General features: G+C 41.5%; 1 protein-coding gene across 2 annotated transcripts; it reads right to left on the bottom strand.

Annotated features, from left to right (window-relative positions):
* Positions 1-8637: 8637 nt before the first annotated feature.
* LOC124136733 (toll-like receptor 4) lies at positions 8638-16006 on the bottom strand. Of its 2 annotated transcripts, XM_048380598.1 has the most exons (3): positions 15905-15988; positions 12454-12545; positions 8638-11927 (listed from the first exon to the last, which is right to left on the bottom strand). In XM_048380598.1, coding segments are annotated over exons 2-3 (2289 nt in total). In that variant the 5' UTR covers positions 12456-12545; positions 15905-15988; the 3' UTR covers positions 8638-9640. The 2 variants fall into 2 exon arrangements, with proteins under 2 accessions (XP_048236555.1, XP_046358684.2); XM_046502728.2 differs by lacking the exon at positions 12454-12545 and having other exon boundaries at positions 15905-16006.
* Positions 16007-16550: the final 544 nt, after the last annotated feature.

Genomic DNA, 16550 nt, shown 5'->3' with positions numbered 1-16550 from the left:
GCAGCTGTATATCCCAGAGTTCGGACGTCTCCCACAAACATGTTGCATCACAGCATAAGATGCAGCAGTATATCCCAGAGTTCGGACGTCTCCCACAAACATGTTGCACCACAGCATAAGATGCAGCAGTTTATCCCAGAGTTCGGACGTCTCCCACAAACATGTTGTATCACAGCATAAGATGCAGCAGTATATCCCAGAGTTCGGACGTCTTCCACAAACATGTTGCATCACAGCATAAGATGCAGCAGTATATCCCAGAGTTCGGACGTCTCCCACAGACATGTTGCATCACAGCATAAGATGCAGCAGTATATCCCAGAGTTCGGACGTCTCCCACAAACATGTTGCATCACAGCATAAGATGCAGCAGTTTATCCCAGAGTTCGGACGTCTCCCACAAACATGTTGCATCACAGCATAAGATGCAGCAGTTTATCCCAGAGTTCGGACGTCTCCCACAAACATGTTGCATCACTGCATAAGATGCAGCTGTATATCCCAGAGTTCGGACGTCTCCCACAAACATGTTGTATCACAGCATAAGATGCAGCAGTATATCTCAGAGTTCGGACGTCTCCCACAGACATGTTGCATCACAGCATAAGATGCAGCAGTATATCCCAGAGTTCGGACGTCTCCCACAAACATGTTGTATCACAGCATAAGATGCAGCAGTATATCTCAGAGTTCGGACGTCTCCCACAAACATGTTGCATCACAGCATAAGATGCAGCAGTATATCCCAGAGTTCGGACGTCTCCCACAAACATGTTGCATCACAGCATAAGATGCAGCAGTATATCCCAGAGTTCGGACGTCTCCCACAAACATGTTGCATCACGGCATAAGATGCAGCTGTATATCCCAGAGTTCCGAAGTCTCCCACAAACATAATGAATCACAATATACCTACCGGGATTTATAACTGACAAGATGCATCAGTATATCCCAAATGAATTGTGTACACACAAGAGGCACCTCACTATCACAGACATGATTGTCGTCATATACTCGTAGGATCTTAAATGGTTTACATTCGAGTAAATGTACTGATAAACACAACACAGAAGGTGCATTATAGAGGTAACAAAGCTTTAACCCAAATTAAACGAGTCAGACCCTTTGTGGTTTGGCATTACCGTCCACTGGGCCATTTAGTATCCCAGAAGGGCCAGGATATTATCGAAAAAAAGATTGTCCCTGAGACTTCTTGAAAAAAATAATTGTTCTTCATATTATTGTAATAAAAATTACATTGCTGCGATGTATTTAAAAAATAGCTCATTATTTATTTATTTTTTTAAATATTTGGTTTTGCAGCTAAAGCTGAAAAAGACATCTGACCTTAATACAAAAGAACACAGTCATCTATGGTAAGTTCCAGCACATCACTTGAGGAATCTCATGCCAAAATGTATAAAGTATATCTGACTCGTTGACACACCTGTTTATTCATGAATAGCGATAATTTTTGGAGGGCATGGCAGACCATTGAGAAACAGAAAACAACTTTCACAGTAGATCTACATGGGCGCGACACACACTCACCATAACACTCGAACACCAAACTATATATTTTTTTACATATCCGACATATCCGAGTACCCATTGTGCAATATCCAATTTTACTGGCTTCGCCATGGTCAAGCTCAACAGCTTCGCAATACCGCAATACACGCAGATTATTATAGTGCGCTTCAGTTGCATTGTTGAGGAATGTTGTCCTGTGGCATACAACACAACATGTGATGGGCTGTGATTGGTGTGGGATGTGATTGTAAGATCTACTTGCAGCGGTCTTTGATAGTTTTAATGGGCTTTAACTCTGCTAATTCCGCCATACCTGACACCAGCGTCCCATTCACACTAACCCCACCACACCCACCCGACAACAACTTCACCTCCACTTCCGCCCTAAATTACATGAAATGCTTCAATTTAATTCAATTTTTGTGTCAACATTAAACGGTTAAGTGATATTTTGAATAAAATGTCATGTGTACTATTGACAAAAAATGACATAATACTAATAATCTTTAAAAAAATGTATGAAGTAGCAAGCCATTACAGTAAATAAAGAGGTTGTTATCCATAATTTGTGTCCACATTGCCATTCGGCAACTTATAAGAAATGTTTATCAAACAATTCAAAGATTTACTATGGTAATGCAACCCTACAAAGGTCAAAATATGTGAGCCGTTTATAGCGAAAATTGCATTTAACCACGGTTCATATTCTATTTTAAGAGTCATTGCAAGTTAATAGAAATTTTATGCTGCATCCTGTCACTTGTTCATGCTATTTAATCGTCTAAATATGTTAGTCGAGGCAGTCACATGACGAGTGTCTGACAAATGAATCCATGCAAATAACCAAGTGTCGACTTTCCGTACAACACATGCGTGTATAACATGCAGCAGGTTTCCTCCACTGGCATTGAATGGCAGCTATAATGTGAATGCGGTGTTACACAAACGTTACACAATCATCAGAGTGGATATTTGTGTGCATGGTCCTTTGTGAATCTGAAGCCACGCGTGGCAAGTAGAACACGCATTGGGTTTAATGGAAAAAGAAGTCATTATCAAGCAAGTCAGATCGAGAATGATTGTCGTGTCAGTGCAGCATTCATACATCAGGATATTTGCTTTATTATGATTAATATCAGTAGTTTCCTTCAGAAGCTTTTGTAACCTATATAAAACCAAAGAGATAAAGGCAGACCATAAGCCATAGGGAAATAACCCTTCCTCCATTTTACACAAGTGTTTTGTCCCCCCACTGATTCACAGCTTTCGTTATCTAATAATATACACTCTTCAAACAAAGAAACGCACAGGTAAATTTTTAGTAAATTTATTGTACCTAATAAAGTCGATATACTTAATTTACCATACCATACCATACCATAGACACAAAACTGAAATTTTGGAGCTCGATAGTCACATGTTGTCGTTGTACAAAGGCATTGAAAACTGTTCATTGTCATGTCACATAAGGCCACAAGGTTGCGCTGAACTCAGTATCTCGTGTGACCGCCCCGGGTAGCAATCACGGCTCTGGATCTCCCCGGCACTGACTGGATAAGTGTACAAATTCTGTCCTGCGGAACTCTGCGCCGTTCTGCTTGTAACACGTTGGCCAGTTGTGGGAGTGTCTGCGGCGTGTTCGGACGTTGACGTAAAAGGTCGACCGAATTCATCCCAGAGGTGTTCGATTGGGTTGTGATCTCGACGGCCAGGGCAAAATGTTGATGTTGGCATTATGAAGGTAGTCTACCGTGACACGAGCTGTGTGTGGTGGAGCGTTCTTCTGTTGAAACAGCTCCCTCTGGCGGTCAATGATTGGAAGAAGGTGAGGTTGAAGAATTTGATTCATGTAGTGATTTGCTGTCAAATTTCCCTGAACCACAACCAAGTCAGATCTCGTGGTGTAGGATATGGCCCCCCACACCATGACACTACCGCCACAGCATTTGTCGAATTAACGTACACAGTGTGTGACAAAACGATCATTTCGACGACGATAAACACGTTGTCTTCCATCAAGCCGGTGAAGAAAAAATCGTGATTCATCGCTAAACCACACTCGTCTCCAGTTTCCCAAATTCCAAGGCTGTAAGGTATGGCACCATCGCAAGCGTCGCTGTCGATGGATCTGTTGCAAAACAGGGACGACAACTGATCTTCTGAGTCGGATTCCAGGCTCGCGAAGATGGTTCCTGACAGTCTGGTCCGATATCCTCCTCAAACCAGTGATGCGTCCTGCAGTGGCATAGTGATGACGTTAGGTGGAAGGTAGCGATCCTGTGCAGGGGTGGTAACTCTTGGTCGGCCTGTTCTCGGGCGGTCCGCAGTGGAATTGAACTGTGTGTATCAAAGCAAATGGTGCTGTGGTGGAGTTTGAAGTGGCGTGCAACAGAAGATTGCGATCCCCTCTTTGGATACGTTCTATGGCGATGTTCCGATCGGCAGCGCTTAGTCTCGGCATTTTCGAACTTGAAAACTGTTGACAATTGAATGACAAATTATTGGCTTATGCTTGCCCGAGTTACGAATACCGTAACTTTCACGTTGATTTTGCTTAACTGTATTCCTCCATGTCATTTTTGAACAAGCGTGAAAACAATGCCGTTTAAGACATTGCAAATCGACAATGGCTGCGTTTAGACTTACCGCTTGTCGAATATCAGGCCACCAACATTTTCCAATAACATATATCCAATTTATATACCGGATGTTTTGTGAAGTCAGGTTCAGTGAACTACATATCACCTGTGTGTTTCGTATTTTGAAGAGTGTATGTTATTTTCATGGAGAAAAGAGGGTCAGCGGTGGGGTAGCCTTGTGGTAAAAGTGTTCGCTCGGCATGTCAAAGACATGGGTTCGATTCCCGACATGGGTGCAATGTGTGAAGCCCATTTCTGGAGTACCCCGCTGTGATATTGCGGGAGTTTTGCTAAAAGTTGCGTAAAACCATACTCATGAAAACACGAAAAAGAATCATTGTGGTGATAAGAATAAATAACTTATAAGATACGGACATGTATGAGAAGACGGTAATTTGAAATTATACTTATTCATGAAAGGTGTTAAATCTCTCTGATGTCGGTCGATGGCGCCAATGTACGTCCTCCTGTTCATGTCAAGATAATGCTCTCTTTTAACGCTAGTTCCTTGTAATGATGATTTGGTTGCGGTTGTCATGGAGTCACCACCGGCAAACAAGCACTAGATTGGATGTTCATTTCAGAGCTGGCGATATTATCTGGTGGGTAGTTTGCTACTTGATGACTCTGAATAGTGGGCCAAGATACTTTAGAATCTACCATGTTGAAAACATCAAACGCTTCGAAAATATTACTCTTTGTTAAGACAGGTCACAAAAACAGACGTTGTAGCATCTATTTCAATTAGCGCACGAATCTTAAAAGAGCATGACACCTTACATGACGACACCATGGCTTTTCAAACCAGCCGACATTCCGCTAATGCGTGGACGTGAGAGACAGACACACAGCGTGATCATGATGCCCTCAAATTGAGACGAGATGCACAAGAATGACGCTGCTACTCCCGAGTCACACGACACAAACGTGATGCACGGGACAAACCGGGTTTGACTATCACGTGAAGGCCACGGTCCATCATCTTTAGCCATTGCACCTTATACACCCATCTCTGTCAGAGGATTAGCATGACGTCAATCGTATATCGGAGTTGATAGCAGCTCTAATCGATGAGGGGCGGTGGGGTAGCCTTGTGGTTACGCCTAGGCTCTTCACGCCGAAGGCCCGGATTTGATTCCTCAATGTTGTAATCGTTTCTGTTGAGATTCAGTAGAAGCTCATAGCATTGTGTCTTAGGAATGGTTTTACTATCTTATGGGGTCAGTGGTGTGGACGTTACTATATTCAGATGCTTGTGGAGTCAAGTGTAATCTGGAATCTTCTACAACAGCTAGAGTAACCCGGCACTATACAGAACCTGCATCAAGGGATTTATATAAGGGGGCAAGGGCGTGCCTCTTTCATCTCACATCACATCAAGGCCAACGAATGTGTGAAGATCATTGTTAGTGCGCTGGTTACCCACCCTAGGCCTATTTTGGAAGCTTGACTATTGCTCTAGGTGAATGTTATTACAACTGCTATCCTATTGTATACTGCACATTGGAGTTTGTGCTACCACTCTATTGCAATTGTTTTGCAGTAATTTGTATTGATTTGTAAATCTAGTCTGTTTTAATATACACCTGTTAATTGTATACCATATGCTGTTCGTTGGTTTCACACTGAATTCTCTTACGTAAAGATTTCTGGGTTAACTTATTGTTTCAATTTGGAAGTCGACATGTAACACTTGTGTCTAAACTTGTTCGTTGTATGTAAGCTTGTTCAATGAGTTGCATGAGCTCATATATAGCCGGTACTCTGGTTGACTCTGATGCATAATACTCTACTTACTCCAGTCAAATTGTCATGCCATGGCAGATTGACAAAGGAAATATGAAAAAAATCGTGTGTTCTTTGACTTCGTTTCAGAAGTACATTGCGAAATGTGCAAAAGGCGGACCGTTAAACTGGTCTGGCAGTGTGTGGAAATTTCCAGATGCTATTTAGACTGCATATAAGGGAACAAGAGCATGCCTCTTATTTCTATCACACTTCATATTTCACGTTTCATTACATCAAGACCTGCTTTCCTGTGATCACTTATTACCCCGGATTCCTAGCTTAGACCCATCTCGGAAGCTTGACCGCTGTCGCCGCAGGGGGAATATACTATTATGACTGACTTTTGCTTTCACCACTGTATTTTTGCATTTGATCATATCATTTTGTATACTGCCATTGAATATTATACCATCACTATATTGTGTAAGTTAAGACTAGAATCAAACTAGAAACAGGAAGATAAGGGAAATGGCACACGAGCTGTTCAGCTACCACCCGTGATTCTGTCGCTCTGGGGCAGAGGGGTAGCCAAGTGGTTAAAACGTTCGATCGTCACACCGACGACCTGGGTTCGATTCCTCACAAAGGTAAAAAGCCATTTTCTGTGGTCTCTCATCGTGGTATTGCTGGAATATTGATAAGAGCGGCTTAAAACCATACTCACTCACTCCTCCGCTATGATAATAAAACATATGCTGTAAATCTCGAAATTAACGCGAGCGTAAACTAAATATGAAAAACGCGAGTGACCTTTGCTCGCATTAATTACCCGCATTTATGTCTAAAAAATGACTATCAATAATAAGACGGCCTCACTGCACACTTTGGATAGTGGAAATACCAACTTGAATACTAACACAAACACGGTTTATTGAGCAGCAGGTGTAACATTTTGGGCTAGGGGTCAGCAGTCGTATTAATGTGGAGAAGCATTAATTTCCAGTTGTACGGTATATACATTGTGTGTGTGTGTGTATATATATATATATATATATTTGTGTTCACTTTCGCGTAATAGTTCACGCTTAGATTCGTGTGTATCATGTCGAACTATGAGAGGCGATAGAAGCACGATCTTCGTTATTGCACCTTGACCCCTAGTAAAGGAGGGGAGTTCAATGGTGTTCCTATTAACAATCTAACAAATACTGGATTGTCTTTGATATTGAAATCAATAGCTCTAATTCCTAAATAATTGTTATCCTTATTAGATATCACGTCAGAACAACGGCCTGCAACGGCCCCTTCTGGCCAAGGCAGACTGCAATTGATGATATACAATGTACGACATCCCCAGCTGTGTTACAATTATCCGTGTTTATTGCTATGTGATCGGGTTATTTCTTTTGACTGTATGCCATCTTATACACATCACACACCTTGTCATCTCAGACTTACCGGGAAAAGTTTGCTATCTAGTTATTGCCGAGTAGAACAGATGTGATTCACAGATGTCACAGATACCACGATATTCTGTTCTCTAAGAGGTAGGGTACCTTGGTGGTAAAAGTTCACTCACTCACTCATTTATATAATTAAATTCCCGTTGTGTCGATTGTAATTCCTGTATTCTCATCGCTGAATTGGTCACGTGTTATTGCATCCATTTCTTAATGAATGTAAAAAAATAAGCCACATCCACCCCATATTACAGTCAAGGGAATTCCTTTTCTGCTCACCACCCGTGAAAATCCGGGGTAGAATAGGTTATCAGCAACCCATACTTGCCGTAAAAGGCGACTATGCTTGTCGAAAGAGGCGACTAACGGGATCGGGTGGTCTGACTTGATTGATGCATGCCATCGATCCTAATTGCATGGATCGATGCTCATGAAATCAATCACTGGATTGCCTGGTCCAGACTCGATTATGTACAGACCGCCGTCATATAGGTGGAATATTGGTGAGTGCGGCGTTAAACAACCAACCAAGCAACCTTTCTGCTCACGTGTATCGTCACGCACAGGACATTTAGCAAAATTCATGCATATTTATTGTCCAAACTACCCTTTGAGACCGAAGGCCGAGAAGGAATGCAACAGCAAACGTTCAGGCTCGCTCGCCTGATTTTTGTCCGCTCGCCTGGGTTCCACAAATTTCATGTCTTCGAGTTTCTTTTCTAACCTGCATTGTTCCAACTGTGTGTGTCCATTCTCTTGGGACTAATGTTTAAAAATGGCGGTAACTGACCAAGTCAGTTGAAACTACCGCTTTCTCCCGGACATATTTGTCTCGGTATTTTACAGTCTGACTGTTGTGGTTCGTCTCGCCTCTTGCCATGATTGACAGGTCCCATGAACTTTTGATCCTACTCTCCGTTGATTGACTACTGACTTTATGGATGTGTCAAGTTATGTGCATAATTGAACAATCACCCGATTCATGTCACGCCACAGTATGTATAACTACACCTCGAATGTTTATAAATCTCGTCATTTTTGTCTGCTTTGATATATGAAACTATAGTTGGTTAAACTATTGAAGATAACAGATGGTTTCGTTGTCGAATTTAATTAAAAGGATTGAAAAAGGTATGAATGGAGACACCGATGTGCAAACGTTTGTAAGAAACCAATACGCGGATTTATACAGATTGCACATCGATTCATTCCTCAATGAATCGAAAAATATCCACAGTCAATCCTTAAGTCTTATAATCACAAACCATGAATTTAAAATAGAATTTGTTTTATTTCCAAGCGCAAATACAACAATGTGTACTGAATATGAATTGGAGAGAGAGATCTAGAGAAACAACAGCAGAACAAAGCTGATTCTGAAACAGGAAATTAAAACACCGCGAACATGTTGTTAATATAGATCCGCAAGAAATATTGTGGCATTGTCACACACTTCAATGCGGATATGTAACGCTTCATGCCTTGAGGATTACACGGTCAAATTATAGTGTGTGGTGAAAATTGTTTTGTCTGTTTGTGTGTGTGTGTGTGTGTGTGTGTGTGTGTGTGTGTGTGTGTGTGTGTGTGTGGTCCGTACATATCTACATATATAATCCATGCATATCTACAAATATAATCCGCAAATGCCTGTGTATATAATCCGCACCTTTCTACGTATATAATCCGAACGTGTCTACACATATAATCGGAACATATCTACACATATAATCGGAACATATCTACACATATAATCCAAACATATCTACGTATATAATCCGAACATATCTACACATATAATCCGAACATATCTACGTATATAATCCGAACATATCTACACATATAATCCGCACATATCTATGTATATAATCCGCTCATATCTACACATATAATCCGCTCATATCTACACATATAATCCGCTCATATCTACACATATAAGCCGCTCATATATACACATATAATCCGCTCATATCTACACATATAATCCGCACATATCTACGTATATAATCCGCACATATCTACGTATATAAGGGGTTTAAAGACATGGCTATCTGTACCCGGAGCTGTGTTTGTTTGTTTGTGTGTTGTTTAATGCAGCAATATTCCAGCTATGTGACGGCGGTATGTAAATTATCGAGTCCGGACCAAACAATCCAGTGATGGACATCACAAGCATCGATCCACGCAATTGGGATACGATGACATGCATCAATCAAGTCAGCGAGCCTGACCACCGATCCCGTTAGTCGCCTCTTACGACAAGCATAGTCACCTTGCCTTATGTTACTTATTCAGTGATTCAACTAGGGTTCTCCAGAAGACATCTGTATCTCCTTCATTGGGATATTCGATGTAGGAGTCAGTCTGCATATGATACAGGATTTCAGCAGGAATGTCTCTTGTTGGTATCTGTTCATACATGATGATCATCAACACATCCCGACCAGTGGTAACACTCTCCATGTTGGCCATTTGAAATTCATAGGTACACCAATAGCTCTGCAGAGATCCACGAGATAACACGAACAATGTTCTCTTGCTCCTTTTCACGGCTTCCATGATATTGGCGGCAATCGGACGACCTGGCCTGAAGTTTCTTTGGTGTATGTTCAGTCTTAAGCCTGCCTCTACTTCCAACTTCATTATGAGATCATTTACCACAAAGTCGCGATCGTCGTCATCGAAGGACACAAAAACATCGAATTCAAATAATGGATCGTTTACTGATTCAGTTGTGTTGCTGTACCGCAGCCTTGCAGCATAATACCAATACCGTAGTTTCCAGCGGTACCGATACCCAATGCTACAGACTATCAAAGACGCAGTTAGTACAAACAACGATACGACACCAAGATAAATACCAAAATAGTTATGACAAGATTTTTCTAATTCTGTGTAGACTGACTCCAAATCGTCCAGCGGACGTAAAGTTCCACTACTGTAGAGGCAATAGTAGTTGCTTAGGTTACCAAAGTTGATTTGGGGTGTCAACATCCATTTGAGAAAGTCTGAATTGTAGCATGTACAGGCTATGGGGTTCTGGGACAAATCAACCTCTAATTTGTTTGTCTTGCGTTTCGAAGCCAGTTTACTCAGTGATTGTCTGACATGCAACGGAAGCCACCGTATTTGATTAGAGCGGAGAATAAGACTCTCAAGGTTGGTCATTTGTACGAGTTCTACATCTAAATTCGGATGTATGAAATTGCCTTCTAAGTTTAGCACTCTGATGGAATGGAGACTTTTAAATACATTCTTCATGAGATTAGGGATAAAATTTGATCGCAGGTCCAGTACTTGGAGTCTGTTTTGGTTCAGAAAAACAGTGCCATTACTGTCGTTGTACAGCACATTACCCATGAAGTTATAAGATACATTGAGAGTTAGAAGATTCGGGAATGTATGAAAAAAGTCTGGAGATATTACTTTAGCTACATTATTATTAAGATTCAAGAATGTGATATTCTCTAGCCCAGTAACAGGACCAGACCAAGTTGATAAGATGTTGGAAGACATATCTACATGTTCCAACGTGTTAGTGGAAAATGCGAGCTTACCAATGTGGAAGGGTAGCTGGGAATAGGCATAAATGAGTTTCTTTAGTTTTGGAGGAACGGGAATAGGAATGGTTATCTTCCCGTCACCCCTGGCAATTAGGTGCAGAGGAAATATATTGGCATAGTTAGTGGCATAGTTGGTTGACGAGATGACTCGACTTGTGTCACAATCACTATCAGATTCACAGTCTTGCATCTCATTTGTGAACCATTCGAGACCATCGAGAGATGGTAGTTCGTGAGCATGGGGCAACCCACTCAAGTCAACGTATTCTAGACCTGTTAAACTGGTAATATATGCTAAATACTTGCCAAAGGTAAATTTGTTTTCCTTCAGTGATACTTTCCTAAGTGATTTCGGGAAATACACCAAAGCTTCGTTCCCAAAGAGTTCAATGGAGTTCTGGTCAGCATGAAATTCCTCCAGAAACGTATCTTGTAGATTTTGTATGAATTCAGTTTTTATGATTACACACACTGCATGTTCCGCAACGACGCGATTCATGAAGAGTTTCCGTAATGGTAAATTCTGTACACCCAAAGTGATGTTACCAATACCGGTTAGTCCGATGTCTCTGTTGTTAGATATATCGAGGACTGAGAGACTTGTCAAAGGTGCAAATATATCTGGGTTAATGTTTTTGATAGCGTTCTCTGACAGATTTAATTGTACCAAATGTCCAAGACCAAGGAATGCATTGAAAGAGATGTGTTCCAATTTGTTCATGAAAATGTCGAGTACCTGCAAAATTCCAAAGCGACTGAACATCCCATCTGTAAGATGTGTTAAATCATTACTTCGGAGAATGAGTTGGGTAATGTTATCAGGAATATTCCCAGGAATGGATTCCAAGAACACGTTCGCACACGTAGCGACAATCGTATCACTGACATTCTGGCATATACACGGATTGCACTGCAATGCGTCTTGTCCAATGTTTTTCATCCCGTTAGTGGTTAATGCCGTCCACATCATCAGAAGGGGAAGTACTGACAACGGGTCCATTTTAATCCTGAAAATAAACAGGTATTCAAACAGGTAATACATAAAATATGAATAGTTGGTATAACACTGAATAACCTTTGAATGATTTTAATGGTTATAAAATGTGTTTCCCTTATCATATAGTTTTCGCTGTTCAATAAATAGCCCATGTTGTCCAGCTGCTGTCATAATGGTGTAATTTTTTATCTTGGTTAGCTATTGCGACGGACGTGTGATTATGCTCGTGCCATGTGGATTTGTTTACAGTGCATATAGTATGGAGGACTGTCCGTATTGGGAACAATTCCATCAATGAGTTGCAGGTATGATCATCATTGATAGACACCAGGACAATTGACCGAGAACGTGGCGGCATGACGACGGATGTAAATTTCTATTTGGTCTCCTTAGCGACGATAGTTTTAGAAATTGTGATGGGGTCTTCTTCTAAAGATCTGATTGTATGATGGAAATCAGTCTGTGGTTTGTATATGAAACCGTATTGTATTATCTAAAATGTAATTAGAAGTTCTGAACGATCCGTATTATCTTACATTCTTGCCTTGAACGCATGATTACTCTCAAACCAGGTAATCACACTTGATGAAATCGAGACAAATCCACCCTTTTGTTTTACTATTCATCCCTGGAACAATATAACAAACAATGAGAGCATAATTATTTCCCCGTTTTCGTATAACGTTATAAGGAAATGTTTTCAACAAAACCAATAAACTCGCTGTCGTCTCACTGTAGTGTCTGGACCACTATCACTGCGATGCTAGGCCAGAATTGTATTGTTTATATGCTGCCGGTGTACGGCAAGTGTACTGCTGTGCAGTTTCAGGGAAGAAAATGTATTTTTTTATGCCATTTCCGTGAGTGAGGGGTGCACCGGCAAGAGCAGAACACGCTTACTCTATTCGCGAACGGCTTGTATCTTTACTGATGTTCAGTGATCCGTTCACATTAATTCCCAATGGAATCTCTTTCGGCAGATAATCGAGATTGATTATTCCCTGTCTTTCACGTTTTATGTTAACGAGACACTGACGGTTGGATTTAACAAACATTGTGAGTGAGTGCGTATGGTTTTACCCCACCTTTAGCAATCTTCCAGCCATATCACGACGGGGGGACGTCGACACCAGATATGGCCTCACACATTGTTATGGTGTTGTATTGTGTTGTAGTGCTGTGTTGTGGTGTATGTGTGTAGTATTGTGTTGCGGTGTACTGTTGTGTTGCCGTGTGGTACTGCGTTGTGGTATAGTTCTGCGTTGTCATATTGTGGTGTGGTACTGTATGGTGGTGTAGGGCTGTGTTGTGGTGTAGTACTGTGTTGTGGCATAGCACTGTGTTTTGGCGTAGTACTGTGTTGTGTGGTAGTATTGTGTTGTGGTGTAGTACTGTGTTGTGGTTTAGTACTGTGTTATGGCGCAGTACCGTGTTTTCGTTTAATATTGTGTTGTGGGGAAGTAATGTGCTGTGGTGTTGTGCTATGTTGTGGTGTTCTGTAGTACAGTGTTGTGGTGTTGTGATGTAGTACTGTGTTATGGCCTAGTGCTGTATTGTGATGTAGTACTGTGTTGTGGTGTTCTGTAGTACAGTGTTGTGGTGTAGTACTGTGTTATGGCGTAGTGTTGTGTTGTGATGTAGTAATGTAATGTGGTGTGGCGTAGTGCTGTGTTGTCGTGTAGTACTGTGTTATGGCGTAGTGCTGTGTTTTGATGTAGTACTGTGTTATGGCATAGTGCTGTGTTGTGATGTAGTTCTGTGTTGGTGTAGTGCTGTGTTGTGTAGTACTGTGTTGTCGTGTAGTGCTGTGTTGTCGTGTAGTACTGTGTTATGGCGTAGTGCTGTGTTGTCGTGTAGTGCTGTGTTGTGGCGTAGTGCTGTGTTGTGGCGTGTTAGGATGTAGTGCTGTGTTATGGCGTAGTGCTGTGTTGTGGCGTAGTGCTGTGTTGTCGTGTAGTGCTTTGTTGTGGCGTAGTGCTGTGTTGTCATGTAGTGCTGTGTTGTGGCGTGTTATGATGTAGTTCTGTGTTGTGTAGTACTGTGTTGTCGTGTAGTGCTGTGTTGTCGTGTAGTACTGTGTTATGGCGTAGTGCTGTGTTGTCGCGTAGTGCTGTGTTGTCGTGTAGTGCTGTGTTATGGTGTAGTGCTGTGTTGTCGTGTAGTACTGTGTTATGGTGTAGTGCTGTGTTGTCGTGTAGTACTGTGTTATGCCGTAGTGCTGTGTTGTGGCGTAGTGCTGTGTTGTCGTGTAGTGCTGTGTTATGGTGTAGTGCTGTGTTGTCGTGTAGTACTGTGTTATGATGTAGTGATTTGTTGTCGTGTAAAACTGTGTTATGATGTAGTGCTTTGTTATGGCGTAGTGCTCTGTTGTGGCGTAGTGCTGTGTTGTCGTGTAGTGCTGTGTTATTGTGTAGTGCTGTGTTGTCGTGTAGTACTGTGTTATGGCGTAGTGCTGTGTTGTCGTGTAGTACTTTGTTATGGTGTAGTGCTGTGTTGTGGCGTGTTATGGTGTAGTGCTGTGTTATGGGGTAGTGCTGTGTTTCGGCGTAGTGCTGTGTTATCGTGTAGTGCTGTGTTATGATGTGGTGCTGCGTTATGGCGTAGTGCTGTGTTTTGGCGTAGTGCTGTGTTGTCGTGTAGTACTGTGTTATGGTGTAGTGCTGTGTTGTCGTGTAGTACTGTGTTATGGCGTAGTACTGTGTTGTCTTGTAGTACTGTGTATTATGATGTAGTACTGTGTTGTCGTGTAGTGCTGTGTTGTGGCGTAGTGCTGTGTTATGGTGTAGTGCTGTGTTGTCATGTAGTACTTTGTTATGGCGTAGTGCTGTGTTGTCGTGTAGTGCTGTGTTGTGGCTTAGTGCTGTGTTGTGACGTAGTGCTGTGTTGTCGTGTAGTGCTGTGTTATGGTGTAGTGCTGTGTTGTCGTGTAGTACTGTGTTATGATGTAGTGCTGTGTTATGGCGTAGTGCTGTGTTGTGGCGGAGTGCTGTGTTATGGTGTAGTGCTGTGTTGTCGTGTAGTGCTGTGTTGTGGCGTAGTGCTGTGTTATGGTGTAGTACTGTGTTATGATGTAGTGCTGTGTTATGGCGTAGTGCTGTGTTGTGGCGTAGTGCTGTGTTGTCGTGTAGTACTGTGTTATTGTATAGTGCTGTGTTGTCGTGTAGTACTGTGTTATGGTGTAGTGCTGTGTTGTCGTGCAGTACTTTGTTATAGTGTAGTGCTGTGTTGTCGTGTAGTACTGTGTTGTGGTGTAGTGCTGTGTTGTCGTGTAGTACTGTGTTGTGGTGTAGTGCTGTGTTGTCGTGTAGTACTGTGTTATGGCGTAGTACTGTGATGTCGTGTAGTACTGTGTTATGGTGTAGTGCTGTGTTGTCGTGTAGTACTGTGTTATGGTGTAGTGCTGTGTTGTGGCGTAGTACTGAATTGTGGAGTAGCAGTGGTGTAATGTAATATAAGGTTGTCCTGTGTTTTATTGCTGAGTTGTTCTGTAGTGTCGTGTGTGAGTTTGAGAAAAGTGTAGGTATATGTTGTATTGCATACTGTCCAGTTGTGTATTTCTGCGTTATGTATTGGTAAAGTGCGTAAATGTGGTGCTGGGTTGTCTTGTTGTGTAGTGTAATGTAGTGTAGTGTTGTCTTGTGTTCTAGGGTTGTGCTGTGATTTAGTGCAGTGTCTTTGAAGTACTGTGTTGTGGTGTCGGTAGTACGAGTTACAACGCGTTTCTACACTAGACCACAACAAAACGCTATAACGACAACAGTACTACACTACAGCACAGTACTACAGTACTATGTGTGAGATATATGTTGTAGTGCTGGTGTTGCGCCTCGTATGTGACAGTCAAAAGTCAAAATAAAGACTTTCATCGGAAATAATCTTTGTCACTGATACGTCAAATTTAGAAATATCCTAACTGTCTACTATAAAACCATCTACATTAATAGAGAACCGAGATCATGATGATAAAATAACATTAAAAAAACTTACAATTGAAGTTGCACGTACATAAATCCTACCGTCTGGGCAATCGTCGGGTCGACCACTAACTAATTACAATGTGTACTCACTCGACAGAGCAGGAAATAAATACAGCGCAATGTTCTTCCCGCTCCATCATGCGGACAATTATAGTCCCACTTCAACTAAACAATGGCTCAGGAAAATATGAGATCAAAGATAATCTTGTGTTTGTGAAAACTATCAAACACTATTGATACCAGGTGTTCACGAAAAGGAAGCAATGCTGACAACATTTTCCGTTGTAGTAATATTATTTCCGTGTCACTTGATCAGCGCTCCAGCTGCCATATATTGAAATATTACGACACGTTTGAGAGGGATGAAACCGAAATTACAATTACGTCTTCAAGAGTATTGTGTGATGAAAAAGTTATAATTATGGTATTGAAAGCAGGAAACAGATTTGAATCAATGAAAAATTGACAGGACATTACACATGAACGGTGTGCTAACAGATCTACGGAGAGAGTCACAGTGATTCATTAATCCAAAATTCTCAATAGTTCATGGGAAAGCAGCAATGGACATTTGCCTTTAATTCCATCTCAGTTCCTGAGTTTTGTTCATGAAATTTGCTCTAAATGAAATACATTGTTCAAAACTGTGTAGTTTT

This window comes from Haliotis rufescens, unplaced genomic scaffold (genome assembly GCF_023055435.1).
Source record: "Haliotis rufescens isolate VD_foot unplaced genomic scaffold, xgHalRufe1.0.p SCAF_31, whole genome shotgun sequence".
NCBI lineage: Eukaryota > Metazoa > Mollusca > Gastropoda > Lepetellida > Haliotidae > Haliotis > Haliotis rufescens.
The sequence above is the reverse complement of the archived record's forward strand: the minus strand, read 5'-3'. Positions and strand labels throughout refer to the sequence as shown.